Below are 25,043 nucleotides of genomic sequence, written 5' to 3'. Positions count from 1 at the left end.
GCGCCCCTTTCTGCTTGTACCGTTCCTGTATTGATACCTCATCAAGTAGGCTGCGTGTAACACCAAGTCCGATTTCTGCAATATCTGCAATATCTGTGCGCATTCTAGAAAGAAAATGGTATGCCGTTTGCTTTAACAGGTAGGTGTGAAGATATCTAAAACTGCCCTACCACTCCAAATACAAATTAAAACACTGAAAGGTACGTGCCGGGTGGGTAAAATTAAAAATATCAATCATGTATCTAACTAAGTGGATACGAATATAACGCCAAGACTCTAGCAAACCTACCGAATCTGCAAGTAATACTAGAGTTGTCCTTGACGTTTAATTATTTTAATAGTGAAACTAAGTTTATGCTGCTTACCTAAGTTAACATACCCCCAGGGCCACTACGACTACCAGCTATTGGATCGTGGATTCGACCTCTGCTATATTATCAACTGATATATAGTCCCGTCTTAGCCCGGAAGGGCTTCGTCATCTTCAAGGACATCGGCGTCGCCATTAGTATAAGCAATTAGGTCATAGTCAACCATCGTTATTATCGCTGTACTAGTTAACTATCGGTCCTTTCAAGAGCATCGCCTCTCCCGCATATCGAGTACCTGCGTCAGCACTATCCTGCGGCAGGATTCAAATTCCACTCCCCTCGATATCTCTGTTTGGATCAAGGCTTTCTAGCCTCGGGAATACTGATGGATATGTGGACGCAAACTGTTAGCCGTCCCCACACTATCCAGCTTATTTCGGACAGAGCCACGAGGCGATCCCCAGAGCCAATAATCCCTACAGCCTGACTTGTCCAAATGTCCGGATGTAAAATAAGGCAGCGAACCTGATATAAATACAAGCCGCCCCCAGCATATCTTGTCTCCTGCACCTTGCATCCCACCATTCGCCATATGATAATAGTAAGGGAAACCATTACAAATCCCGAGCAGATGTATCCCCGAGTATGCCACGGTAGATTTGTCGTACCGTATATGAAACCAAGTGAACACAATGCCACGTTCAACGCCAACCTAGATGCAGATCCGCCTCCCTCGAGCACCGGATGCCAAGTATACGGCAAGAAAATGCAGTTAGACATTAAAGAATTAGAGTAATAATGGAACTGTTGCAGTGGGCAGGTTGGTTTTTATTCGCAGAGCCCCGACGCATATTCAAACATGATTCTGTTTTCGGAGGTGGGTATGAGTGAAAGCTTAATCGCGGCTGTTTGTTTCGGCGTTTCGGCGAGCCTCATCTAAGTCCTCTTTCATCAAACGTTCGCTGAGACTTCTGGGTGTGCCGTCAAAGTAGGTCATGTCAGGCCTATAACTAGTCGATTCGTCAACCCCACTTCGCCCGTCAACACTGCCAACGAAGGTATAGAAGTCGCCCATCTCTGCGGCTCTCTTATGTAGTTCCGGATCACGGACAACACCGATTGAAAACGACTTCCCGCGGTATGACCCGACGGATGCGGCCATTTGGTGAGGGGACGGTAAAGGAGGAGTTGCGGAAGCAGGTTTAGCGACGGGAATCGCAGGCGATGTAGAAAACAAGACCGGCTTTTCAGCTATGGGCGTCGCATCAGCTTCGTCCTCGTCCACGTCCTCGTCTTCCTCATCAATATACTTCTTGACCGGTTTAGATTTATCTTCTCTATCGTCCAAGTCGAAATCCCGATCGTCAAAGTCAAACAAATCTTCTTCGTTGAGTGATGGTTCGCTTGTGGAATCAATCGGAGATTTTGATAAGTCGTTTTCTGTTCGATTCGAGTTAGGAATATTTGCGGCTGATTTGGGAGTCGTTTCAAGCGGCGGAGAAAATCGTTTCTTGTCTTTGAATGAACTTAGTGGCGGCATCATGAGGACGTCGTCTATTTCGTCACCCTCTGCAGGAACTTCGTTTTCTTCGACTTCTTTCACAACCGTCAAAGGCGCACCAAGTTGACTCGGGAGGCGCGCATCATTTATATGATGTGCCGTGTTGTCCGAGCTTACGTGATTGGCTGAATTTTGATATGTGTCATTTGCTTTTCGGCTATGTAAACCGGCCATGACTAACTCTTCCTCTTCGTCATCATTGAGAGCTTCCAGGTTGCCAACAACTTCCCACTTCGAAGTGTCCTCGTTTGAGTTCCGTGCCATAGCTTTTAAACGATCAGTGGAAGTTATCTTTTTAGGCATCGGCGGAGAGCTGCCTAGTAGGTCGGTATCTTCATTAATGATGATCGCGTTGTATGACTCATCTAGTAGACCAGCGGGGTTGCCTAACGGGGACGGCGGGAAATCTGGTGCTCGAGGTGAAATCGGGGGTGACGAGGTGGGAAGTACTTCTTCACCTTCTACGTCAAAGCGCACTCGTCTAGGACTTTGAGCTTTGACAGACGAAGTAGATGAGCGACGGAGGGCGCTTCTTCGTAATCTCGTTGTACTGTCATCGGAAGTAATCGACTCCTCTGTATCTGTAGTATGCCGTCGGACGGGATCCGGTCGGGGTAGAACGATCGGACTCGCTAGAGTAGCAGCTGAGGTGTCTTCATGACTGTTAGGTTCTTTGATTTCAGGTACCTGGGGCGGCAATGTAGGTGGTGTCGGGCTACGTCGCTGTACTGCATCAAGCAAGGGAAGATAACTCGGTGTGAACAGACCATGGAATTCGCGTTCTCGTTCATGTGGGCTCCGGGGACTATCGAACAGGGGAAGGAAAGGAATTTGAGGCGAAACTGGCGGCGATGGTTGCCTGACCGGCCATGACTTCTCGTCAGTGCTGACGTCGCTGGCACTTTCTTGCGATTGCGGGTCGATGTCATAATCAAGACCGGGACTCAATGCCGGATAATTCTGAAAGTGCTCGGCAACTAATTTTTGGACTTTCGCAGAAACATGCCCTGGAACATCTTGTAGACGCTGACGCGAATATCGATGGAACTCCTGGGCCATGTCTTGGCGATATATGTTGACCTTATTGTCAAGCTCAGCGAGCTTTTGAATAAGGTCGGATACTAAACTTGTAGTGTCATCCATGGCTGTGCCGAGCGCGCCGCACACCACAAAATGATATCAATCGAAAACGGCCAATGGATGAAGAATAAGCATTGTTGGTGTTGGGTTGCTGACCAACATACAACAAGATAAGACAAGACAGAGTATTCCTAAATTTTAATAAGATTTCAACAAATTTCGAGAGCGAGCAACTACTTGTGAGTGCCTGCAAAATTATGAAATCTGTTTCGTTCTTTTTGCCTTTGCCTTTGTCTTTGTATAGTGGAGCTGCCTTCTTATCAGCTTTTCTTTAAGACTGCAGCTGCAGCATCTGAAGTATCCGAATAGTCACAAGGTTTGACCGTCTATGCTAAGTGACTTTCTGTTGTATTGTTCCATGCATGTATTGTATGTATTGTACAATTGACTCCAGTAGCTCCGCAATTAGTCCAAAGGCTGTTCGTTCTTAAATATAAAACTTGGAAGTTTAATGAGCCTTAAGTCCTTGCCTTGCGTGAGAGGAGCGTAGAGGAGGCTGGAATTCCGGGGAGCCGCACTCGTCAATTGACAGAGTCAAGATCGAGGAAGGAATGATAGGTACAATAATAAAATGATTTGCTGGGAAGAAGGTAAGGAAGTGTGAAAAATGGTGTGGAGAAAATGGTAGGTGTGGGAGCCAAGACCCATGGAGGAATGGTGGGATTGGTCTCCGACGACCTGGAAAGACCTGGTTCAATTGTTAAAAACGCATCCATCTGAATTCGGGTCTGGAAGATTCGGCGCATGCTTCAAGGTTGTGGGAAATACAAAGGTACAAGTCAGCAGAAGTCAAAGCAACGATAACGATAACGATAACCTTACATCATAAAGTTTGCCAGGGTTTACGAAATAGATACCTCACAAACGTACCTCCCAGGTGTAATATAAAAAGAAATATCTGTAATTGGAAAGACTGGATACTCTGGTAGACACATCAATCGCTTCTTGGCTTCTAAAATCACAGGTTAAGAAGCCATGTTTAAGTTGTGCATCGCCGCAAGCCCTGCCAACGTGCCTCATCAATGTACCCCATTAGGTACACGTGCATGCCGTCGATTATCAAAACCCCGGTCAACACCACATGCAATGCAGCTCCGACTGCCGGATTAGGTACGAAATACATACAGACACCAATGGCAATGACTTCAACATCCTATTAAGCATTTTCTTGATCTTAAGATCGACTTTATTGATTAGATACCTGCAGTCTTGGACAGCTATGAAAGATACCTATTTACGAAACAGTTTCTATATTAGTACATTATGAACGCATACATTTTGAATAGAAATGACACGTGAACTATATACCTCCTTAGTATGCATATGCAGTAATAAACATTATTACTATGTTTTTTCCAATTGCCAAGTCAAGTCGCTTAACCTCTACCGAATAATGTGAGTCGGCTCGGAGAAAGTCTACTATATGATATATAACTAGTAGTTGTCAACACTACAATCTGACTATAACGTCCCATCATGTGCCTGTCAGCCACTGGGCAGCTTTGCCGAGATCGGCAGGATATGTCCAATGGGAAATAATAGAAAAATCAATTATCAAAAGAAATATGGATCGCAATATTATACTCCTGCGAGATAACTGTATAGGTAGGTAGGTTTAGGGCAAACATGACCTACTTACATGCCAACTGTAACATGTCTCTCTAATGCACATCTGCCAGCGCCGCTCTTGAGCATCGAGTCCACTCGTAGCGATTTCTCTTTAATGCTAACATTAGCGCTACCTAAACCAATTCTTAACTCACGAGTTGGATCATCCTGTTGAGCTGTTAAACCAATCTCATATAATTGTTCTGAGTGTGTTGTTTTCATCGGCAATGCTATTTTCACTCTAAAGCCCACGCTATTATTTATAACTGGTCATTCACTTAACTATTAGCCCGATGACCTTCGAAGAATGCCTACAGATGGATGTAACTAGGCAAATGCAAAGTCAGGAAGTGAACCATATGATTTATCCAGGACAACGGTGAAGGGCTAAGTTGCCGATTCGGAAATCCCGCCCTCACCGGTTCGGCTGGCACGTTGTACGTGTAATTTAACAACTCGGTAATCCTTGAGAGCCTTGGGGGCTAAATCATTATTAAGTCCGCTCAGTGGTGACGAATGTGGCTTGAACATCCTCTCGTTTATCGGAGTAATTGGAGTGCCATCGAATGCGGGCAGGTTAGCAGTCCTCGCTAAACCGTACTGCAAAATCCCAAGCTCATTGCTGCGGCGCATCGAGCACCATTGCAGGACTCTAGATGCATGTTGGTCCATTTAGTCTCGGAAGAGTCCTTAATACTCCGATGATCATGAGCCCCCCCGTATAATATTTCAGTGGTATCATGATAATTATTATTATCGCGTTAAACATACCACTCTCGGCAATCTCTATGAAAGTAGCGTTAGCCCTTACTGATATTTGGTAAATCTGTAGACTAAGGTGACTACAAATGCTGTTGTTTCATCGTATAAAGAACACATAATTGGCGTCTTGGAGAAGGTATTTCGCAGAAAACGGCTGTAAAGCTTCATAACCCAATGTAAAAAGAGCTTCGGGAGACACGGCTAATAGATGTTGTGATTGGATCATTCCGAGCTGGCAAGTAGACAGGCAGCATTGATTATGCTCGTAGATTGATTCATATTCGTATACAACGTAAGTAGTCAATTATTAGTTAAATTTTAAGATGATGTCTTGTAGCATGAACGGAGGCTACCACTGGCGAGCGAGTCCCATTGATGAGATAATGACGCCCAGTTCCTCTCTGTTGCATGATATGCGAAAATATCTTGTAAGGTTGAATTGATCACAAGATTTGTTGAAAATTATATATTTCCAACACGCAGGATATTATCTGCTACTTTAGAAGGCAAACACCTGGTCTTCTAGCTTGCTGACAGGGCGAGCCTTCTTGAAACCGAGACTCTCTGTCGATTTCTTCAGCCCTCCAATCATGGGTGGCGGGCCGCAGAGCAGTATCTTGACGTCCTCGGCAGGCTTCGGTAGCCATTTCTGAGTGTTTGTTAGTTTTGGGTTGTATGTATAGTTAAAATGAATTGAAACTTACAGTAACCATATCGGGAGTCACATATCCTACACCACCAGTCCATCCCTCAGGAGGCTTGTCGAGAACATAGTGGACTCGGAATCCGGAATCTTCCTTTGCTAGCGCGTCGAGATCCTCTCTGAGCAAGATATCTTGTTCCGTGACGTTGGCAAAGATGAGGTCAACCTCGGTTTTGTCGCCTGCAGCTCGTCCTCGGATAATTGCACGGACAACTTGGAGCATAGGAGTGATACCGGTGCCACCGGCAACCATGCCGAAATGGCGGACCATGTTGGGAGTATAGACAAATGCACCTTTCGGTCCCTTGACACGAATTGTCTGGCCTACACCAAGAGAGGCCATGTGTCTGGAGATATTGCCAGTTGGGTAGGATTTGATGAGCAGATCGAAGTAACCAGGTTGGTGGTCGCCGGAAATGGGAGTATACGATCGCACAATCTCTTTAGTAGAACCGTCAGGCTGTACGATAGCAGCACCAATCGAGATGTGCTGGCCGATTGGAAGGCCGAGGATAGATGTCGGAGCAGGTAAAGAGAATCGGTAGCTATAAACTATTAATAACACAAAAGATAGTTATGCTGGAAGAGACAACTAACATGGCTACATTGTGAGAGATAATTGTTTTCTCTTTCAGTTCGAATTCTTGGAAGACATCTGGTTTCAACACCTTCTTGGGTACTATGAACGGTTAGACCGACTTTATACCAAATTGAACGGCATGAAATATACATACACGAACGGAAGTATTTAAGAGCACCTAGGGCAATTGCAATGAGTGCGGCAAAAGGCGTCCATTCCTGCTTGACAATGTATGTTCCAATCACTAGCAAACCGGCCGGAATATATATCCCATCGATATATGCTTTCGATGACCAGGAAGCTGGAGTTGCCATCGTGCGTGAAACAAGAGCTGCCGACTTCCAATTTAGGTCGTTAATCCTAGCAGAGCTATGCTAAGATTAATTAGCTGAAGGATGATCTTTTAATTGTCAGCGACTAAGCGATCGCATGCTCTTAGAGACGCAGGGAAGAAGAGGATGTAGGACCGGCAGAGCTGACGGTCAGCTTCGTATATTATGGTCCGTTGTGGGAGAGGAAAAAAAACACCAAAGCTAAAATTCCCCAGCTTGTTTCTATCTCCTAGGTCGGGGGAACTATATAAATGTGGGGTACAATAGTGGTCCCATCCAATGAATGCGGCATTGCGTTGGTTGGACATTCAGTTTGGCGGGCGGAAGCGACTCGGGAACCGCGGGTTGAGCTCGGGTTATCCACTCGGTAGGTACACCTACCTTTTAGACCAATTAAAGTGAGCGGAGAATATTCCCATATGTGGCTGAAGTACTTAGGTACCTGAAAATTCAACCATTGATGAGGTCAACTTGCCAGATATGTCGGATTATGTGGCAGAATTTGTGGCAGTCGGTACCCATTCTGATTCGAAATAACATCAATAGGTACCTAGATGGGTAAGGGGAGATTGTCTAAGACTTCTAACAGATTTAGTTTTCTTTTTCTCATTTTCTTATCCAATCATTTATTTTCATACATTTCGAATTCTTTTCGAGCCCTGTAGTCTCTTAGAACTCACTTATCTTAGTCTGTCGTCAATCTCCAGTTCCCAACATGAGCGACACTACTATCAAGGTTACCCCTGATGACGCACCGTTCCCACTGACGGACGTAGACAGATGGGTTCTGTCGTTGACCGACGAAGAATACCATTATCATGACTGGGAAGAAATGAAACAGATCATAGGTAGGGTATTATTTTTCATTGCTCATCTATGTACTTCTCATGATGAGTAGCTTAGACTAGTCATCAGGCGAGAATAATCTTTCAGTTCTGAAGCGAAAACCTTCCGATTTGCGACGTTATATGAAGTGGACTGCCGAGACGAAGGTAGAATATGGATCCATGACGAACTACCTCATAAAAAACCGGCTACCACAAACTTGGGGCTCACCCCCTTTCACGCCAACATCAACTATCCCTTTTGATGATCCATCTGATTATAGAGTCCTAATCAACGATTGGCCTTATGGTTTAACATCAAACATGACCCACATAGTCGTATGGTCAAGAACAGTAATTGAGACAGATCCCGAGACCGGAGATATGACACCAGAAAGTCGTCGCACCGTCATGAATTTCGTGAGGGAGTTCTTTATTGATAAGCTAGGCCTGGATGGAGATGACAGAGTCCTGTGGTTTAAAAATTGGGTTGCATTGCAAAGCGTGAGAGCATTGGAGCGTATGTATTCCTCTTTTCTGTTTATGATATCCTCGGTGGCTTTGGAAGGGGCCTAAAACCTAGAACTGGCCCTTGCAATTTTCTATAGGGTTATCACTAATAGACACTTCAGATATTCATGTCATCGTCAAAAATGTCGAGAAGCCTCTCCTAGACGAGTGGACCAGGGAGCTCGATTGTCACAGATTGCCGAACTAGGTTATAGTGACATAGGTATAGGTAGACACAACGTGACCATAGACTGAAACGTTGTAGGAGTTTCCTCGTGGTGAAATGTGGGTTGGTATTGTTGCGATATAATGCCATATTAAGCTGCTCGTCGTTGCTTCCTGTTTCCTGCTACTGGCGCAGCATTATCCGGCTGTTGTCCCTGCATACCTGCCATCCCACGAGCTGCTCCAAGGAGACTGTATCCTTTAAAAATTCCATACGCAGGCACAACGGACCAGAGAAGCCACCCCCAGTTTCCGAATAGTATGACAAGTACCACGGACGCCCAAGTCATCCAAATAACATCAAACATGTATTCTGTAAGTCCAGGGGCAGATAAGTCTTCACCGGCATTTTGCATCGCATTTGTAGACGGATTATATTTAGGCCGACCTGATGACTCCAAGATGTATTCGCAGATGAAGCTTGGGATCGATAGAATGACGTAAAGTAGTATAGATCGTTTCTTGATCAGAAAGGTGAACAAGAAAAATAGCGTATTAACGATGAGAGTGCCGGTGTGAAGATTTGTAAGAGCAGCTGCGTTAGCTTTCGCTCTGTCCTTGCGTGCCTTCTGTGCCATGTTGAGATAGACCTGTGTTTCTTATAGTAAGTTATATCATAATTCAGTTCGATATGGCGAAATGATGGATTATTGAGAGTAATATGGCGATATAGTATGAATTGTGAGGTAATGAGGTAAGTTCATTGAGATGAAGCAGGTGGTCTGTTTAAAAACTACTATGTATACTGTGGCCTGTGTGGCTTATGGATAAGGCTGGGAATGACAGATGGATAAATAGCGAGTTGAAAGTGGCGGGTGCGGCTAAAAAAAAAAAAAAAAGAAAAGAAAAAAAGAGAGAAGTGGCACTGTACCTACGTACCTGCCCAGGCTGCCAGGAACTGTTTACAAATTGTTAGCGCCGTGCTGTTGCTCGGGCAGGAGCGCCTTCTGCCTCCTGGTCGCCGTTTAGCCAATCAAGCCCTTGACCAGTCCTATCCACCATAACATCCCCCAAATCGCGAGGAAGCTCGGACTGCGACAAGGCAAAAACTGCTAACTGCTAAACTCGACCTTGACCGTTCTTCAATCCCCACTGCGATATCTGGATTTTCCTTCTATTCTAAATACCGTCGAATGGTATTATCGGGGCACGAGACTATTTGGGCTGGGAGCTTGGAAGCCTATAGGGCAATATTATCGTTTTGTTACCTCCAAACATCAATTCTCTCCGATGCCGATGGCTTATTGATAGGATATTCGACATTCGATATTCTACATCACATCTCGACTACGCTCCCGGTCCAAGTCATATCGGTCACAACAACCAGAGATGCTTTTGCGAAGCATTCAAAATCCAGTCGATAAATCTTTCCGCTTCGTTAAATTCAACGGTCGTTTTACTTTCGCGGATACGACTTCTTAAGCCTGGTATTTCAAACTATATTTATTATAATACTAATCATCGTCGAGCCTACCTAACTAGCCGCCGTGCCGTGGCGGCTTGTCTTGCAAGCACACCAAGCCTCAAATCCCGACCTACGACTCCTTTATCTACTCCCGACTTCTATTCCTTTGCCATACGTAAACCTGCGCTGTCCCAAAGAGTCAATCACATGGCCCTTCGCGAATAGCGCCTCGAACCATTCACGAAGGTCCTTACCGCTGAACACAACGCTTTATACCTATCTAGGTACCTATACCTATATCACATAATCCAACATGGCGCCTACCGGCTCAGCCATCACGGGCCAGCTAAGGCAGTTGGTTTATTATCACCTCGACAACATATCCTACGACAATGCTCTTTTCTTTGCTGAGAGATTATCCTCCCACGACCATCGCTCGAGCGAGCCCCAGTATCTCCTCGCTCTCTGCTATTTCCGACTCGGTGACTTTCATACGGCTTATGATGTTAGCAAACCCGTCGGAACTCGAGGAACCAACGTTTCCTGCTCATACATATTTGCTCAATGCTGTCTCGAGCTTGGTCAATACAAAGATGGCATTGTAGCGTTAGAAAAATCTAGAGGTTTATGGTCGCGGAAATCTAGTTTGGGCAAGCATGGTGCAACGAGTCGAGCACTGCACCCCGATAGTGCAAGTACCGCTTGTTTGCTTGGGAAACTTTACAAGGCGTACGATGATAAGACAAAAGCGAGTCTCAATTTTGAAGAGGCGTTGAAGATAAACCCATTCATGTGGGACGCATTCACAGCCTTGTGTGATATGGGTGTCCCTGTCAGGTCACCTAACGTTTTTAGATTGAATGAAACGTTGGTAGAGAGCTTAAGCATGGACCCGATGAACGGGATTTCATCAGAGCAGAAGGATAGTAGTGTAGCTATGCCAGCTGAACCTCAGCCTAAGAAGGCGTCGTTTCGATCTACGATTTTCGACTCGACAGGGGACCCTTTTGATTCTCAAAGATCAACAGCTGGGAACGAAATGGCACTCGGCTCCAACTTCCTAGCAAGCGAGAACGATTTCATGTCTAAAATTAACGCAGCTCGTTCTAGGGTTATGACTACTACTGCAGATTCGGGGTTGGATCATATGGAAACACCGATATCTAACCACCACGATTCGAACATACCCCGGATTAATCATCAACCAGAACCTCCTCAAGCTCCTACTCGGAGGACGAAAAATGCGCAACCACTCGATTCTAACCTAGCAGACATGCCACCAAAAATGGGGTTTCGGGCGGGTACCAAGAGGGTCCAGAAATTGCAGGATAAAGCTCAAGAAGATATTATAACAGAGTCTAACCCCACTCTTAGAGCTACTGGTACAGGTGTATCCGGAATAGAGAGGAAGAGGACTGTTTCTGGCCACCTTGTTCAACCTAGACAACAACATTCGGAAGAACCTGGAGCTCCACAGAGACGGAGCGCAAGATTAAACTTATTTAGAGGCGGTAACAGTAAGGTCAATTCCGGAGCACCGACTGCCGGCGCCTCACGGGAGTTGAAAAAGGCGAGACCGCCAGGATCAAGAATCATACGTCCGAACTCCAGTGGTTCCAACGTCGGTAGAGCCGTGAGCGGAAATAGAAAACCACTGGAGGAGAATACTATGGACGTAGACCATGCTGAAGCACCACGGATTAAGGAAGTCCACCCCCAGCCCGCCATTATTAAATCAGCAGAACCAGAGTCCGTGAAGGTCGAGGAGACGCTGAAATATCTTTTGGAGCTATTGAAGAAATTCGGCTCCGGGTATCTGGCACTATCTCAATATCGGTGCGCCGAGGCTCTGGCCTCATATAATTTGCTACCACGGGCACATCGGGAATCGCCGTGGGTGTTGTCGCAAATGGGGCGAGCTTACTATGAGCAGGCCGAATATGGAGAGGCGGAGAAGTATTTTAGGATGTTACGTGTCCGTTGCCCAACTAGACTCGAGGATATGGAGGTATACTCGACGATCTTGTGGTTTCTCAAAAGAGAGACTGACCTTTCTTTCCTTGCTCATGATCTCGTTGACCTGTCATGGCATTCTCCCCAAGCCTGGTGTGCACTCGGGAATGCCTGGTCACTCGCTCGAGACCACGAGCAAGCATTACGATGCTTTAAACGAGCAACCCAGCTAAACCCCAAGTTTGCGTATGCATTTACCTTACAGGGCCATGAACATGTTTCGAATGAGGAGTACGAGAAAGCACTTACAGCATACCGCCAGGCAATATCAGCCGACCGACGGCATTACAACGCGTATTACGGTATAGGACGCGTCTACGAAAAACTCGGTAATTACGACAAGGCTTACGTCCACTTCCACTCAGCATCCGTTATAAACCCTACCAACGCTGTCTTGATCTGCTGCATTGGCAATGTCCTTGAGAAACAGCGGCAGATTGTGAAAGCCCTTCAATTTTTTACCAAAGCCACCGAACTTGCACCCCATGCTGCCCAAACACGATATAAAAAGGCCAGAGCTCTGTTGGCTCTTAATCAACTCGACGAGGCTCAGAAGGAACTCGAAATCCTGAAGACTATGGCTCCCGACGAGGCTACGGTACATTTCCTGCTTGGGAAGCTGTACAAATCACTCAACGATAAAGGTTCTGCTGTACGGCATTTTACAATCGCACTAAATTTAGACCCGAAGGTTTGTTGGATCCTTCAACTCCAGGAACGTAAATTTACTGACCAAATCAACTAGGCAAGCCATCAAATTAAAGAAGCCATAGAGAGCCTCGAAGATGACGATAGCTTTGACGATTCCATGATGGCATGATATTATACCTATGAAACGACATAAACCCTTGCTTACGTTTGCTGAGCGGCGGGCTTCTTTGCTTTTATTGCCACGGTTACTGCGGCATTAGGGAGGTTTGGCTGGATATTCCCAAGGCATGCTTTGAAATGTTAGGGGCAGGAGTCGAGATTAGGTACGGAACGACCTCGTACATGTCGGCCTTCTAGGTGTTGGCGGTCGGCGTTGCGAGGTCTGGCTAGGCATATGCATCGGCGTTAAGGAAAATTCAAGTGGCGCATTACGTCTGCCATTGCCGGGAAACAAGGAGCGTGTTGTGTATAAGTACTCGTCAGGATTTTGCATGGTGATTAAAAGTGTATAGTAATGCGTATTGATGAGCGCCTTCGCTGATCAGTCGAACGACCATTTAAGACTTCTCTATGATGCGGAAACGGGGTTACGAATAGTAATAAGGGGTTGCCATTGGTGTGCCCGCATAGATGGAACTGATATCTAACTTTCAGTCCACCATATTTATTCGTGATCTTCAATCAATTAGGTGAGTAACGGGTATTGAATTGAACAGGGTCAGAACATTTGAAATTTGAGGTTTTAGACTAGGTACATAGGTACATCTTTGTTATCAATTGAAGCATTCAATGTTCCATTTTGAGCACATGCACTTTAAAAAAGAAAAAGTGGACTGGATTAAAGGTAGAGCTGAGTCACGTGAAACCCCACCATTAAGTCGGCGCCGGGACCTGATTTCAAGGGCGCTAACGTTTCTTGCAGCGGAAAACGCTAGTGTCAGCGCACGGGCCATTAAACAATCCATCAAGATGATAGAAATTGGAAACTGTCAAGCTGATGCGAAAATAAGCAGTTTCTGAGGCCGATTTAAAAATTAAAAAATGCCTGTTACTTTCTGATTTTCTTCAAGTTCCTTGGCCCCGAAATAGACTAGTACCTTCCCAACCCGCAATCAGTAACATCCCCTCTACACCACTTAAAAACCCCCCGTCCCTCTCCCGTTCTCACAACTCTTCCTCTTTTCCTTATTTATCGATCTATCTATCTCTACACCGTTATCATCAACAAATACCACAAAATCAATCACTTCTCATCACTAAAACAACACCAAATTACTACTAAACATCAGCCAATATGACTGGACGTAAGTGCATCCCCTTTTTAATCTTATTTCACCTCGCTATCGCGTCGTCGAGTGATGATGCAACCGACCGCTTATGGTAGGCGGGTCCTGTCATGATGTCTCTACATAGACGCGTCTTGACCTTGACCTACTATAACGCGACGATGCATCTACAATCTACAATATCATGTATTCATCTTCGACTATTAAATCGTCAATCAATCTAAACGAGGTATAATTATACTAACATGTCATCATAGGCGGCAAGGGAGGCAAGGGTCTTGGAAAGGGTGGCGCCAAGCGTCACCGCAAGATCTTGCGTGACAACATCCAGGGTATTACCAAGCCCGCTATCCGACGTCTCGCTCGTCGTGGTGGTGTCAAGCGTATCTCAGCCAGTAAGTTGTCACTAATATCCATGTATCATTGAACAATTATTAACAAGGTATGCAGTGATCTACGAAGAGACCCGAGGTGTCCTCAAGTCCTTCCTCGAGGGTGTCATCCGTGATGCCGTCACCTACACCGAGCACGCCAAGCGCAAGACCGTCACCTCTCTCGACGTCGTCTACGCTCTGAAGCGACAGGGCCGCACCCTGTACGGTTTCGGTGGTTAAACGCGTATACTTCTCGTCTTGCAACACTTTGCTGTCCTCGCTATATCTATTCCGTTCGCCGCCTAGCGGTCAAAGTTAGCGGTGCGAAATATACGTCAGAAGCAAGTCGGAGCAGAGAGTCTAAAGAAGGTATACCGCGATGGACTGGGGAGGATTGTGACATTAAAGGGATTGGCATGATACACAACATTCTGACAACTGGCGTTGGTGGGCTTTCACGTTTATGGTTTTCATGGTCTATGCGATGACTTTTGAGATGGCGCCTGAAGATTAGGTCGCTGATGACTTGCTACGGCATTAACTGAATTTAATTGCATCGCTTTACGCTTTGCCATGAACACCTTTTGACTTGTCTCCGATCGTGATTTGACTTGAGTGATAAACTTGATCTACTAATTGTGTATTAATGCAATCGTAGCCATGATAAGAAAATTTGTAACATAATCCCGCAGTTGCTGCCTGCCTGTCTTAACTCCCAACGCCTTGATCTATTTGCCTGAAAATACCCATGCATCCGTATCTTAGATGCTATGTAGATACCTACTTCACAAGTATTTTCTCCCTGCCGCAGCAACCCTCTGCCTAAATACCGGGCTCTTCACCTCCATATTGGCTCTGTAGAAGGGACTCATGATAGTCTTAACCCAGTTCTCGTAGACCTCTAGCATGAAGTTCTTAATAGCCTCCTCGGTCTGCGGGCTTGTCGGGTTAGCGCCGATGGATGTAGAGGCACGTGTTGACGTCGTAGATACGGGCGTCGTCGGCTGGTGTAGTAGGAGAAACTTGACATTTCCGCCTGTTACGAAGCAGGATACGTAGTTATTGAAGAACTTGTCGACGCACTTGAGGTACCTTCACATTTGCAGGCCTAGTGTTATCATAATGCTCATCTGCGATGACCTGATTTTCTCTTTCTATAGAACGAGGACCCTACTTACTGCTGACCGCTCCCCCATTGAACCTCTTCGACGATATCTAGACTGCTGTGCGCGATGAATTGGTTCATGTGCCGCGCCTGGTCGCTGAAGCGTGGTTGTCCGTCGCCGCCCTGCTTCGAGGTGCCGAACTCGTGCTCGAAGATCGGGTTATCCTGCGTTCCGATGATGGCGAAATAGTACGACATCTTCGGTGGTAAAGTTGGTTATCTGTCGATCATTTGCGACGGGAATCGGGTTCTTCAAAGTTGAATGTCTTGGATAGCTTCAACTTTAGGTTGAAGGAGGTACATGGATACTTAGAGTAAAAGGGTTTAGTGCGGATTGGAAGTGGACCTGTCCTAGCCGTGGGGTGATCGGCGTCTCGGAGGTGGCTCGTGCGCGAGCAGTTCGGCTCGAACTTTTCTACTTGCGATATCAATCCTCCATACAAGTTAATTGCATTTGAATCGTCGAACATAACATCGCACACAATGTTCGGCGCATTCAGACCGACGAATTCGCTATGTGGCGGTCTTCTATGGTAAGTCAGGAGTCGACGGATTCTAACTGGTCAACACTCCCCCACAACATCGCTAATTATATGCTTTATATAGGAAGATTCCGTGGCGTCTATCGAAATTCCAGAAAGCACGACAACGGCATCGGCTTCGGGGCGTCGATGCGGTTGTGGCGACTCTTGACAAAGCTCTCACGAAGAAGGGCGAGACGCTAAAGGCCCTCGAGGTGTGGAAGGAGACAATGCCTACCGAAGCTGAGATGCTGCCGAAAGACAAATACACCATGTTCGACAGGAAGGTAAAGCGATATAGAAAGGGAATTCATAGTAGGTTACCAACCCTGCTGTTGTACGGTTGAGTTTCTGGGATGCAATAGTACTGACAGTGAGGACTAGAACTGCCAAAATGGACGAGAGTGTCGCAGAGACTAAACCCGCCTGGTTATTAAACGCCTACGAGATATTCCACGATATTCCCGCGATCTACGTCAATTCACCTACATACGCCCATACTCCATCCCAGAAATGTGCACTCTTGTGCTATATAAAGGAGGGATTAGAGAGCAGGAGAAAGCTGTATGGAAAGTCATATTTTGACAGCATGACCTTGAATCACAGCTAGAATCCGACGGACTGTATACTATTGTACTTGAACCCAAGAAGCACATAAGCTTTAGGCTTTCTATAATGGCATACAGTAAAGCATAAAGTAAAACAATAGAAGGCGGATCTTTCGTCACAAAATGGACTTGGTGAAATTGCAACTAGCAGTGAATTATCCATAACCGTGTGTATCTGTATTTGCCAGACTTTATCTAATACAGGGTATCAAATGAACCATCTTGCTAGCCAAAGGCCTATCGCCGAGCAATTCTTCGAGACTACCGAAGACGGCCGTAATCCTCTTCCGTGTGATGGTCTCGTTCTCTATTCCGCAGATTGTCGCGCTCTCGGTCCGTCTGGATGGCTCTGCCTAGTCCGCCTCTGCCCTCGTCGTAATCGTCACGGTACTCATCTCGCACCTGACCACCAGACTTGCCTCGGCCGTACTGACGACCCTCTTCAAAACCGGGGTCTAAGTCCGTACGGATGATTCGTTCGTCAAGCTTAGTGCCGCCGATGTATTTCAGGCAATCGAGAGCATCTTGGTGGGTATAGTACTCGACAAAACAAAATCCGCAGGGCGTCTTGTTGAATCGGTCAAGCCCCATGACTAGGCGCTTGATCTCACCACACTTGGAGAATAGCTCGTAGACCTGTTCTTCTGTTGTATAGAAAGATCTGATTGAAGACATTAGGGTTGAAACTTAAGGGGTAATAATACGAGAAGAGTTTAGAAGAAAACATACAAATTGCCAACATAGAGAGTAGTAGCGTTCTTCAGAGGGTCTTCTGGTGCTTCTTCTGGCTGGGCATTGGCTCCTTCAGCATCCCCATCCCTTCCGTCGCGGCCGTGATCATTCCGCCGGCGCTTGTTCTGCTCCAAATAAGATCTGTAAGTTTGCGTCGGTGCCATGATAAGTTGGTTGGAATACGATGAATGAGGTCACATACCCGGCTGTTGTAATACGCGCTAGGGCGGTCTAATCTGTCAACTGTTGATCGAGTTATATGCGGCATCTTATACTGTTTTTTTTTCAATAAACAAAGAAAACTGACAATAGGTTGTTTCAAAGTGATTGTGTATCAAGGAAGGCTGAGTGTTAGAAGTGAATTGTGACTTTGGATATGGTAAGTTGCATAAGATACGTCAATTGAGAAAGGCTGAAGCTTGTATCCACTTTTACGTTTTATGATGCTCATGATTGGTCAGAATGGGTCGGTACTTAGAAGGGTAGCTCCTGGCCAGTGGCTAGAGCTCCCATGCGCGTCTTGTTAGATCATGGATGAATCGCGCCTGGACTTTTTTTTCTTTACTAGAGCTAGCTCGGTACCCAAACAAAGTACCGTTTTGTTTCCTACCACCAAAACTTGCGCACGATATGTATCAAGGTACATAGATAGCTAGAATTGTACCTGTAGGTGCTACCGCAAACACCAGCACCTTGGCAGGGCAACAAAATATCCCAAATAATCCCAACTTACATCTAGATCTTCTCTCCCCATTACTTACTTCAACACGCAATTCAACCCCAACCAACAACAACTAGCGCATATCTGCAAATCCTAGGCAGAAATGCAATTCTGCTGATGACACGACATACCTCAAGCTTACCTATTCACCGATCTCACCGAACTTAGGGAACTGAACGAACATGCCTAAAATAAAGGCGTATACCCCCGCCTGGCTTCTGCAGCCTTCGCCCGGACACGACCTCTTCGTACCCGATCCGAATGATACCCAAGCTGCTCTAGCATATACATCCAAGGCCGTTTCAAGAGATGGCCCTCGACGCACTATTGCTCGTCGCGGCACCGAAGTCTTCATTGCTGTTGGCAAGGAAATTAGATGGGCAGATCTGCTTTACATCAAAGAACGATGGGAGGAGAAACAAGCCAGAGCTCATGGTGGTATTCGAATCAAGCGAGAGGACTCCGACTCGGACGACGAGTTGCTGAGAGAATCAATAGAGAATGGATCCGCTGAAGGTTTCCGAGTAAGTTGTTTTGTGACATGTTTATCACGACCGAACCGTTAATCCATCCCTTCTAGACTATCAAGACCTCTGTTGGTAGTGATATCCAACAGCTCGTTATATCGCCTTACGCGGACTTTATGGCAGTTGTAACTACTCATACAATCCGCATCATCCTTATACCCGATTCAAGCCATCTTACGGCTCCCAGCCTCGACGCCATCAAGCCCAAGTCATGGACCTTAGGCCCGACAACACACGTTATGGACCGATCGCCGATCGCCTCCGCTATATGGCATCCGCTGGGCGTGAATGGCTCTGCACTAGTCACAGTCACGAAAGATGCTGTTGTAAGAGTCTGGGAACTCTCCCAGAAGGATCGATGGTCTTTCGACACCCCTTCCCTTACTATCGACTTACAGAAGCTTGCCGACGGCACCTCATTGGACCAGAATTTCGCTGCTTCGCCCGACTTCACTAACAAGGGTTTCTCGCCAGACTCTATTGAGATGGATGTCGCGTCGGCCTGTTTCGCTGGTCGGGGTTCTGGAAATTGGTCGCCGATGACTCTATGGGTTGCGATGCGCGAAGGGGATGTGTATGCTTTATGTCCTTTGCTACCTGCTCACTGGGCTCCCCCACCGACTCTCATTCCTTCGCTCTCTATCTCTATCGTCGGAAATCTGGCTGCGATCGAAGATGACCCGAATGTTTCTGAACAAGCGAAGTTGTTAGCACAGCAACAGCTAGACTGGATGTCGGATCTTGATAATCAAGAACCCAGAGTTATTGAGGGTCCCCCTGGAGAGCCACCTACAGAAATTTACACACGTCCTTCAAGGCCTGGCATAGTCCCTCGTTTGCAGGGACCTTTCGATCTAGAATTAAGCCCAGACAGCGAGGACGACTTGGACACCGAATTAACCGACATCTTTGCCATCGGCCAGAAGCTTGACACTGATGAGTTAATGATAGGAGAAGAAGACGAACTCGACATGGAAGATATCGAAGGAGAAGGTTTATCTATTTCCATCATATGTCTACTCTCGTCTAGTGGCCAGTTGAGAGTATGTCTAGATCTTGATGGAGTTCAAGCTCAGTGGCTCCCCCCTCGAAATAAGTCGAAGGCCATGGGTCGTTTAACCGGATCACCATCTCTACTCACGTTCCAAAGCATGGATATCTTGAATAATCTAGAGGTGGCCGAAAATGCCTGGCCCATGTTCAGTCCCGATGTTACTTCAAGATATTCTTTCTATATCACACATCCTTCTAGTATTACTCATGTCTCGTTGGCGCCGTGGGTCTTCCGCCTCGAAAGTGAACTTCAGGGCGATTCGCAAGCAGGGTCCGAATTTAGAATTGATCTGCTCGTTAGCGGACAGAACTCCACTAGGGAAAGGCTCTACACAAATTCAGCCCAGGGAGACGCACAACTACCCTTAACCGCATCGGTCGCCATTCGTGATCCTGATCTTGGTTACTTCCTATTGTCTGCGACACCGTTCAATCCAATTGCGTTGATCTTCGATACACCAGAAGACGACCTTCCCCCTATTCGGCCAGCTTCGCCTATATTTGACAAGGATGCGGAAGTGCAGCCCCTAGATTTCTACGAACCTCGTCCTATCTTTCAACCGTCACATGCTTTCGATCAGAGCTCTGTGTTACCAAACTTGCTTAACCAGCTCCGCACCGGTCGTCATAAAACAGTTGTCAATCAGGAAATTCGACTTTCGCCACTAACCTTGCAGCTTTTCACCGAAGCCCACAAGATCCTCAGCGAGGAGACGCACAGACTCGGTGTGGCGGCCGCTGAAGTATTTAGGCGGTGTATCCAATTACAAACGGAACTCAAGCAACAAGTGAACAAAGCAAATGAAGTTAGAGGTAGAGTTGAAGCTATTACAGGGGAGGACCAAGATGAGGAAGGCCAACCAGAGTCGAACAATAGCGCCATCGAACGACGTTTACAGAACGCGAGGGACAGGGGAGAAGCTATTAGCAAGCGGCTAGAGAAGATGCGAAAGATCGTCAGTAAGGCGACCAGTCGCGAATTGAGCGATAAGGAGAAGGCTTGGGTAAAGGAGGTGGATGTTCTGGACGCCAATCTGTTTGGATCTACAACGCCAGCGGACGGACCCACGCGCTTAAAGCAGACTAAGAGGAGGTACGAAGAAGTCACGCGGCTGAGGGATGAGCTCTTAGAGGAGGCAGAAAAATTAGGCGCAACTACAGGTGAAGGGGAAGAAGGTGTCAGCACACCGACGACCGATTTGCGCATACCCTCGGAACTCCGGAAAGCAAAGATTAATCAAGTAAAGGGGCTCATCGAACGAGAGACGGCATTAGTGGATGCGGTGAAGTCGCGACTCGAGCGACTGTCAGTTGTTGGGTAGGCAGAGTACAGCGTATGGGCGTGGCGCGCCGGGATGCACCCAGTCGCAGGATGTGTCCCGTCGAGGCATGTATAAAATGTGATATTACAGTCTAATGTGCATACGGTTTACAAACAGGGCGATTGGATGAAATTTTTCTTTTCGATTCTTTTCTTCTTTTTTTTTTCGTGGCAGGTTTAACGGACTAGGATACAGTCAGCATTCTCGTTGTCGTGGAGATCGGTTGACGAATCTTACCGTTACTCACTGTGACGTCTCAAGCAGTGTCGCCAGATGCCCAATTGGGCTCAGGTAAAGGAGAAGCAGGAATTACGGTGCCGATCCTTTCTCTTGTTTCGACGGTTTCACCACAGGAGGCAATCTCGGCAGGTCTTGTCCAATAGCGTGGGTCCAGAACATCAGTCCACATGCAGCCTTGCAATACGCCGCCTAAACGAATGGGCTTGCTACCCAGTAGGTTAGACAATCGACAGCTGAGTAACCAAGATTCGAAAAGGGTCTAGACAGGACTTTGCTTCTGCCCTAAAATCCGAGAGCCTACCTACATAGGTACCTGGTACTATGTCGACGAAAATGGTAGCCGTGGAATATTGAGAGACTGGCTAAATTCTGATTCCTAATAGGCACCACTCAAGTTGGTGGTACAGCTATATAACCTGAGGATCCCTTCCGCCTTTATGAAAAATTTCCCTTTCGTCTTCCGATGGTTCCATTACATGAGCTGAATACTTGCAGTGGCTATTTTCAATAAGTTGTCTTTGTAGAAGGTCGTTGCAAATCCCAACATTCTGGACCCAACCATAACTCGTTCGCCTCGGATTTTCATTGGCCACGGATTTTCTTAAGGCCAGCCCAGTATTTATTTGTTATTCCGCTCATTACCCTTAGTTTCCGGACCGAGAGATTCTAGACACCCTGTTTCCGGCAGGCTTTCACGAAGTTACGAATCGGGCAAACGACAATCACGGTCGTCTTTGGGTACGGGCGGCCGGTTTATAGTGGCAAAAATTGGGCACGATTCTTTTCAGGGTCTCGTTCACGTTGATCACCATCCCGTGTTTGCATCCAATACATGCACCTCATTAAGTATGACCTCAAGGCCGGTACCCGTAGGCTGCCGGTAGAAGCAAAGAGGTGTGGTCGTGTAACCTTTCTCAACATGGACTGGGGAAATGCTCGTCAACGCCGAGGCTTACTTCAAAGCGCCAATAAGTATTGTGTGCCCTTGATACAACCGTTGGTCCGCCATTGCAGCCATTGACGTATCAACGTAACAGATGTCTTGCTACCTCCAAACTGGCGCTTCGGAGGGTGTCGGGTCTGCCATTTCATAGCGTCAGCTATTCTTGTGTTATGGCCCCCTTTCACTTGGGCTGAGATACCTTCCCTGATGGCCAAGACATGATGTTAAAAGATCCTACAACCCTCATGTCCGCCTCACTCCTGCAATGTAGGTCCCATAAAACGAATCCTAGTCCGCGTAGCAAGGTTGCGTGCATAGTCTCACCTGGGGATCGTCTTCCGCCACCAGTGCGCGTATATAATACGTCCTTTCTGATGTGGTCCTGAACTTTGAGAGTAAAGATTATCGCTCTCGAATCTTGATCAATGCTCATACGTCTTCCCGATCCGTCCTCCAGAGCCTCTCCCCACCCACAACCAGAGTGCAATATGGTATCCGTAGCATCCGACTCCTTCGCAAGGTTCGATTTCAGGAGTCAGATAATAGGCAAGTGTCGACCGATTTGCCTCTACTTCGCTATCATAAGCGCTAACTCTCGCATAAAGATAATTGTGAATTCTTCGTATCTAAACACGATGTCGTCCAAGTGATCACTACCAAGGTTGCCACAGGAGCTTATGTGGCGTACGCGGTCCGCTCCAATGAGAAGTCCCGCGATGCACTCCTCTGTTCGGAACGTTGCGCCGCAGTGCAAGACACCATCGAGTCGCTACACAACAAGTCGTGCGAGGCAGTTCAAAACTATATCACAACCAACGGGTTCGCCTATCCCCCAGACCTCAAGAAGACCAAGCTCAGCAGCGACGGCGAAGACGACGATGACAGAGTCGAAGAGGTCGAAGAAGAGGATGACGACGACGCGGATGTGGCGTCAGTCAACTCCGGCCGATCCGCGTCATCTACCGTTGCTTTGTCCTGCTGGAACAGCTCTGACGACGAGGCGGCGTCCATGACGCCCGCCACGTCCGCAGACCCCCACGCAAGCCACGAAAAAGGACAGAAACTCAACAACATTCCCACCGGTTACCACAACATCAACACTAACCACGGAGTTCCTTACGCCTCCAATTTCGCTAGCAAACGCCGCTCCAAGCCACCTCATGTAGTACCAGGGGTTATAGGGGCAGGCAAGCCGCCAAGCCCGCACTTCGGTCCCGACGACTCCGACGACGACATGATACGTCCGGGGCACATCCAGCTGCCGCCGCCTCCACGCGTCAAGCCCGTCAAGACCTCCCCCAAGATGCCCCATGGCTTTTTCGTCGCCGGTAACGGGACCGCCGCTACCAGCCCTGTGCTAAACAACACTCCTAACATCGGCACCAGCGCGGGTAACGGCAGTGGGATGCCTATGGGCATGGGCATGGGCATGGGGGGTATGTCCAATGCGAACTCGTACCGCCCGCCCCCGCCGCCACCAAATTGGTCTGGCCCGCTACTGCAACACATGCCGCCGCCCCCAATGCGCTTCGTCCCCGGCCCCCCGCAGGTTCAGGCCCCGCCTCAGCAGCAACAGCAACAAGTCACGCCGCAGTACTTCGCACACCACGCAATCCCGCACGCGCAGGCTCCTCCAAACCCCCAGCCTGTCCCACAGGGACTACCGAGGACCGCGTCGCTGCACTATAAAGCCAGCATGCCGAATCTCAGCACCGGCGCGTCGCCGCAAAACCCCGGTGTAAGTACCGGTGCGGGTAACAACAGGGTCTACGACGTCCGGCTCACGATCCGGTGGCCGGGACGCGGGGAATCGAAGATCCTGGAGAGCGCGCGGCCGAGCGTGCGCGCTTTGCAGGAGAAGGCCGTCGCGTACGCGAGGACGCATGCTGGGGCTTTTGAGAATGGGAAGGTGGGGAGGTATATTTACCCGGCTACTGGTGTGGGTGGTGAGAATGGTGGGAGTGGGAATGGGAATGGGAATGGGAATGTCACGCTTCGGGCTTGTGTGCGCAAGGCTTTCTTCAGCGCTGGCGAGGCGTATGATATGAGTGCGTATCGCGGCGATGATTTGACGAAGTTGTTTAGTGTTATGAGTGCCGGTGGGATTCCTAGGTTCGAGATCGAGGTCGAGGCTGTCCCGCCTGGGTTGCATTCGTTTAGACCTGGGAGTTGGGTTAGGGATGAGGATTTGGGTGAGGATTTGAGGGATGAGTAGGGGGTTTGGTGTTAGGTAGGTATGGTTTGGGCGCTAGGTGTGGGAGTTACTTTCTCGGTTGGCCTTTGACTTTCAACTTACCACGCTCTCGCCCCCTTTTACGGGAGTGCTTGAAAATTGGTGAGGGTGTCGAGTCTGCGAGTCGTTAGATCTTGGGAGGTTTCTCTCTTTTCTTTTTTTGAGTTTCCTTCTTTGCATTCATGATTGTATGAACTTCTACTATACTTCACGGGACTTTTACGACTCCATTTCGAGGCTTCCCGTCGTTTCGCCAGATGCTAAGACATCGGGTGGATGCCACATCAAGATGTCTTGAGCACTCTTACTTTTTTTCTCTTTCACATATCGGCGTTGTTCTCTCTACCTACTAGACTGCAACGAGACGAGGTGGACATGGACGGGAGATGAAAAGCAGGTGGTCTGTTTTCATGTTTCTCGTTACGCTCTCGGTGCTGTTGAGTCTTTCGCGTGTATTTACTAGGTACTTTCGCTGCGTTGGCTGGCTGGCTAGCTGGCAATTTGTATAAGTGTGTCTTTTAGATGACCTAGAATGTGATTCCTTTCTCTAGTTAAGATCCTTCACTGCCCCTTTACATCTTATATCCGGGCCGAGCCGTTAGATCAGAACACCGGGCTACAACTATGCGTGTTGCTCTCTCGCTCCGTTGGCCGAACTTCGCTTTCTGGGACGTATAAGGCGTGGACCCGGTA

General features: G+C 47.5%; 11 protein-coding genes across 11 annotated transcripts; 6 read left to right on the top strand and 5 right to left on the bottom strand.

The window, feature by feature from the left end:
- Nucleotides 1-1,055: 1,055 nt before the first annotated feature.
- On the bottom strand, nt 1,056-3,337 carry GGS22DRAFT_109726 (uncharacterized protein). The gene has a single exon (XM_047957908.1). The coding sequence runs from the start codon at nt 3,013-3,015 to the stop codon at nt 1,207-1,209; it is 1,809 nt and encodes a 602-aa protein (XP_047821299.1). The 5' UTR covers nt 3,016-3,337; the 3' UTR covers nt 1,056-1,206.
- A 2,313-nt stretch (nt 3,338-5,650) lies between these two features.
- Nucleotides 5,651-7,192, bottom strand: GGS22DRAFT_109721 (ferredoxin reductase-like protein). The gene is made up of 4 exons (XM_047957907.1): nt 6,820-7,192; nt 6,683-6,764; nt 6,087-6,630; nt 5,651-6,031 (listed from the first exon to the last, which is right to left on the bottom strand). The coding sequence occupies exons 1-4, from the start codon at nt 6,977-6,979 to the stop codon at nt 5,882-5,884; spliced, it is 936 nt and encodes a 311-aa protein (XP_047821298.1). The 5' UTR covers nt 6,980-7,192; the 3' UTR covers nt 5,651-5,881.
- A 317-nt stretch (nt 7,193-7,509) lies between these two features.
- On the top strand, nt 7,510-8,594 carry GGS22DRAFT_109715 (uncharacterized protein). The gene is made up of 3 exons (XM_047957905.1): nt 7,510-7,845; nt 7,913-8,341; nt 8,454-8,594. The coding sequence occupies exons 1-3, from the start codon at nt 7,713-7,715 to the stop codon at nt 8,537-8,539; spliced, it is 648 nt and encodes a 215-aa protein (XP_047821297.1). The 5' UTR covers nt 7,510-7,712; the 3' UTR covers nt 8,540-8,594.
- GGS22DRAFT_109718 (DUF788-domain-containing protein) lies at nt 8,523-9,333 on the bottom strand. The gene has a single exon (XM_047957906.1). It carries the CDS (start codon nt 9,132-9,134, stop codon nt 8,649-8,651), a length of 486 nt encoding a protein of 161 aa, XP_047821296.1. The 5' UTR covers nt 9,135-9,333; the 3' UTR covers nt 8,523-8,648.
- A 764-nt stretch (nt 9,334-10,097) lies between these two features.
- On the top strand, nt 10,098-12,869 carry GGS22DRAFT_109711 (putative 20S cyclosome subunit). Its single transcript, XM_047957904.1, has 2 exons — nt 10,098-12,665; nt 12,720-12,869. The coding sequence occupies exons 1-2, from the start codon at nt 10,275-10,277 to the stop codon at nt 12,792-12,794; spliced, it is 2,466 nt and encodes an 821-aa protein (XP_047821295.1). The 5' UTR covers nt 10,098-10,274; the 3' UTR covers nt 12,795-12,869.
- A 768-nt stretch (nt 12,870-13,637) lies between these two features.
- Nucleotides 13,638-14,863, top strand: GGS22DRAFT_157213 (histone H4.1). The gene is made up of 3 exons (XM_047960475.1): nt 13,638-13,929; nt 14,169-14,306; nt 14,362-14,863. The coding sequence occupies exons 1-3, from the start codon at nt 13,920-13,922 to the stop codon at nt 14,523-14,525; spliced, it is 312 nt and encodes a 103-aa protein (XP_047821294.1). The 5' UTR covers nt 13,638-13,919; the 3' UTR covers nt 14,526-14,863.
- Nucleotides 14,864-14,902: 39 nt separating this feature from the next.
- On the bottom strand, nt 14,903-15,737 carry GGS22DRAFT_157212 (Sedlin). The gene is made up of 2 exons (XM_047960474.1): nt 15,464-15,737; nt 14,903-15,377 (listed from the first exon to the last, which is right to left on the bottom strand). Exons 1-2 carry the CDS (start codon nt 15,646-15,648, stop codon nt 15,071-15,073), a joined length of 492 nt encoding a protein of 163 aa, XP_047821293.1. The 5' UTR covers nt 15,649-15,737; the 3' UTR covers nt 14,903-15,070.
- A 138-nt stretch (nt 15,738-15,875) lies between these two features.
- Nucleotides 15,876-16,675, top strand: GGS22DRAFT_157210 (mitochondrial 54S ribosomal protein YmL31). Its single transcript, XM_047960473.1, has 3 exons — nt 15,876-15,983; nt 16,057-16,286; nt 16,356-16,675. Exons 1-3 carry the CDS (start codon nt 15,934-15,936, stop codon nt 16,406-16,408), a joined length of 333 nt encoding a protein of 110 aa, XP_047821292.1. The 5' UTR covers nt 15,876-15,933; the 3' UTR covers nt 16,409-16,675.
- Nucleotides 16,676-16,712: 37 nt separating this feature from the next.
- GGS22DRAFT_157209 (RNA-binding domain-containing protein) lies at nt 16,713-17,675 on the bottom strand. Its single transcript, XM_047960471.1, has 3 exons — nt 17,514-17,675; nt 17,309-17,436; nt 16,713-17,240 (listed from the first exon to the last, which is right to left on the bottom strand). The coding sequence occupies exons 1-3, from the start codon at nt 17,577-17,579 to the stop codon at nt 16,841-16,843; spliced, it is 594 nt and encodes a 197-aa protein (XP_047821291.1). The 5' UTR covers nt 17,580-17,675; the 3' UTR covers nt 16,713-16,840.
- Nucleotides 17,676-18,214: 539 nt separating this feature from the next.
- GGS22DRAFT_186287 (uncharacterized protein) lies at nt 18,215-20,934 on the top strand (the record flags this gene model as incomplete). Its single annotated transcript, XM_047964434.1, has 2 exons — nt 18,215-18,556; nt 18,613-20,934. The coding sequence occupies 2 exons, from the start codon at nt 18,215-18,217 to the stop codon at nt 20,932-20,934; spliced, it is 2,664 nt and encodes an 887-aa protein (XP_047821290.1).
- Nucleotides 20,935-21,969: 1,035 nt separating this feature from the next.
- Nucleotides 21,970-25,042, top strand: GGS22DRAFT_109648 (uncharacterized protein). The gene is made up of 2 exons (XM_047957903.1): nt 21,970-22,663; nt 22,723-25,042. Exons 1-2 carry the CDS (start codon nt 22,543-22,545, stop codon nt 24,330-24,332), a joined length of 1,731 nt encoding a protein of 576 aa, XP_047821289.1. The 5' UTR covers nt 21,970-22,542; the 3' UTR covers nt 24,333-25,042.
- The last annotated feature ends 1 nt before the right edge of the window (nt 25,043 follows it).

This window comes from Annulohypoxylon maeteangense (assembly GCF_022496945.1).
Source record: "Annulohypoxylon maeteangense strain CBS 123835 unplaced genomic scaffold GGS22scaffold_4, whole genome shotgun sequence".
NCBI classification, from domain to species: Eukaryota; Fungi; Ascomycota; class Sordariomycetes; order Xylariales; family Hypoxylaceae; genus Annulohypoxylon; species Annulohypoxylon maeteangense.
The sequence above is the reverse complement of the archived record's forward strand: the minus strand, read 5'-3'. Positions and strand labels throughout refer to the sequence as shown.

Excerpts from the sequence above, each read along its gene's own strand:
- GGS22DRAFT_109726 (XM_047957908.1), bottom strand. The coding sequence starts at position 3,015 with ATGGATGACACTACAAGTTTAGTATCCGACCTTATTCAAAAGCTCGCT.
- GGS22DRAFT_109721 (XM_047957907.1), bottom strand. The coding sequence starts at position 6,979 with ATGGCAACTCCAGCTTCCTGGTCATCGAAAGCATATATCGATGGGATA. Across the intron at positions 6,765-6,819 it reads TCTTAAATACTTCCGTTCGT|TACCCAAGAAGGTGTTGAAA; the intron begins GTATGTATATTT and ends AACCGTTCATAG. Across the intron at positions 6,631-6,682 it reads ATCTCTCACAATGTAGCCAT|CTACCGATTCTCTTTACCTG; the intron begins GTTAGTTGTCTC and ends AATAGTTTATAG.
- GGS22DRAFT_109715 (XM_047957905.1), top strand. The coding sequence starts at position 7,713 with ATGAGCGACACTACTATCAAGGTTACCCCTGATGACGCACCGTTCCCA. Across the intron at positions 7,846-7,912 it reads AGAAATGAAACAGATCATAG|GCGAGAATAATCTTTCAGTT; the intron begins GTAGGGTATTAT and ends ACTAGTCATCAG. Across the intron at positions 8,342-8,453 it reads AAGCGTGAGAGCATTGGAGC|ATATTCATGTCATCGTCAAA; the intron begins GTATGTATTCCT and ends TAGACACTTCAG.
- GGS22DRAFT_109718 (XM_047957906.1), bottom strand. The coding sequence starts at position 9,134 with ATGGCACAGAAGGCACGCAAGGACAGAGCGAAAGCTAACGCAGCTGCT.
- GGS22DRAFT_109711 (XM_047957904.1), top strand. The coding sequence starts at position 10,275 with ATGGCGCCTACCGGCTCAGCCATCACGGGCCAGCTAAGGCAGTTGGTT. Across the intron at positions 12,666-12,719 it reads CACTAAATTTAGACCCGAAG|GCAAGCCATCAAATTAAAGA; the intron begins GTTTGTTGGATC and ends CAAATCAACTAG.
- GGS22DRAFT_157213 (XM_047960475.1), top strand. Across the intron at positions 14,307-14,361 it reads TGTCAAGCGTATCTCAGCCA|TGATCTACGAAGAGACCCGA; the intron begins GTAAGTTGTCAC and ends CAAGGTATGCAG.
- GGS22DRAFT_157212 (XM_047960474.1), bottom strand. The coding sequence starts at position 15,648 with ATGTCGTACTATTTCGCCATCATCGGAACGCAGGATAACCCGATCTTC. Across the intron at positions 15,378-15,463 it reads CAATGGGGGAGCGGTCAGCA|GTACCTCAAGTGCGTCGACA; the intron begins GTAAGTAGGGTC and ends GCAAATGTGAAG.
- GGS22DRAFT_157210 (XM_047960473.1), top strand. The coding sequence starts at position 15,934 with ATGTTCGGCGCATTCAGACCGACGAATTCGCTATGTGGCGGTCTTCTA. Across the intron at positions 15,984-16,056 it reads CTATGTGGCGGTCTTCTATG|GAAGATTCCGTGGCGTCTAT; the intron begins GTAAGTCAGGAG and ends TGCTTTATATAG. Across the intron at positions 16,287-16,355 it reads ATATAGAAAGGGAATTCATA|AACTGCCAAAATGGACGAGA; the intron begins GTAGGTTACCAA and ends AGTGAGGACTAG.
- GGS22DRAFT_157209 (XM_047960471.1), bottom strand. The coding sequence starts at position 17,579 with ATGCCGCATATAACTCGATCAACAGTTGACAGATTAGACCGCCCTAGC. Across the intron at positions 17,437-17,513 it reads GCGCGTATTACAACAGCCGG|AACAAGCGCCGGCGGAATGA; the intron begins GTATGTGACCTC and ends TATTTGGAGCAG. Across the intron at positions 17,241-17,308 it reads ACTCTCTATGTTGGCAATTT|ATCTTTCTATACAACAGAAG; the intron begins GTATGTTTTCTT and ends GTCTTCAATCAG.
- GGS22DRAFT_109648 (XM_047957903.1), top strand. The coding sequence starts at position 22,543 with ATGCTCATACGTCTTCCCGATCCGTCCTCCAGAGCCTCTCCCCACCCA. Across the intron at positions 22,664-22,722 it reads TTTCAGGAGTCAGATAATAG|ATAATTGTGAATTCTTCGTA; the intron begins GCAAGTGTCGAC and ends TCTCGCATAAAG.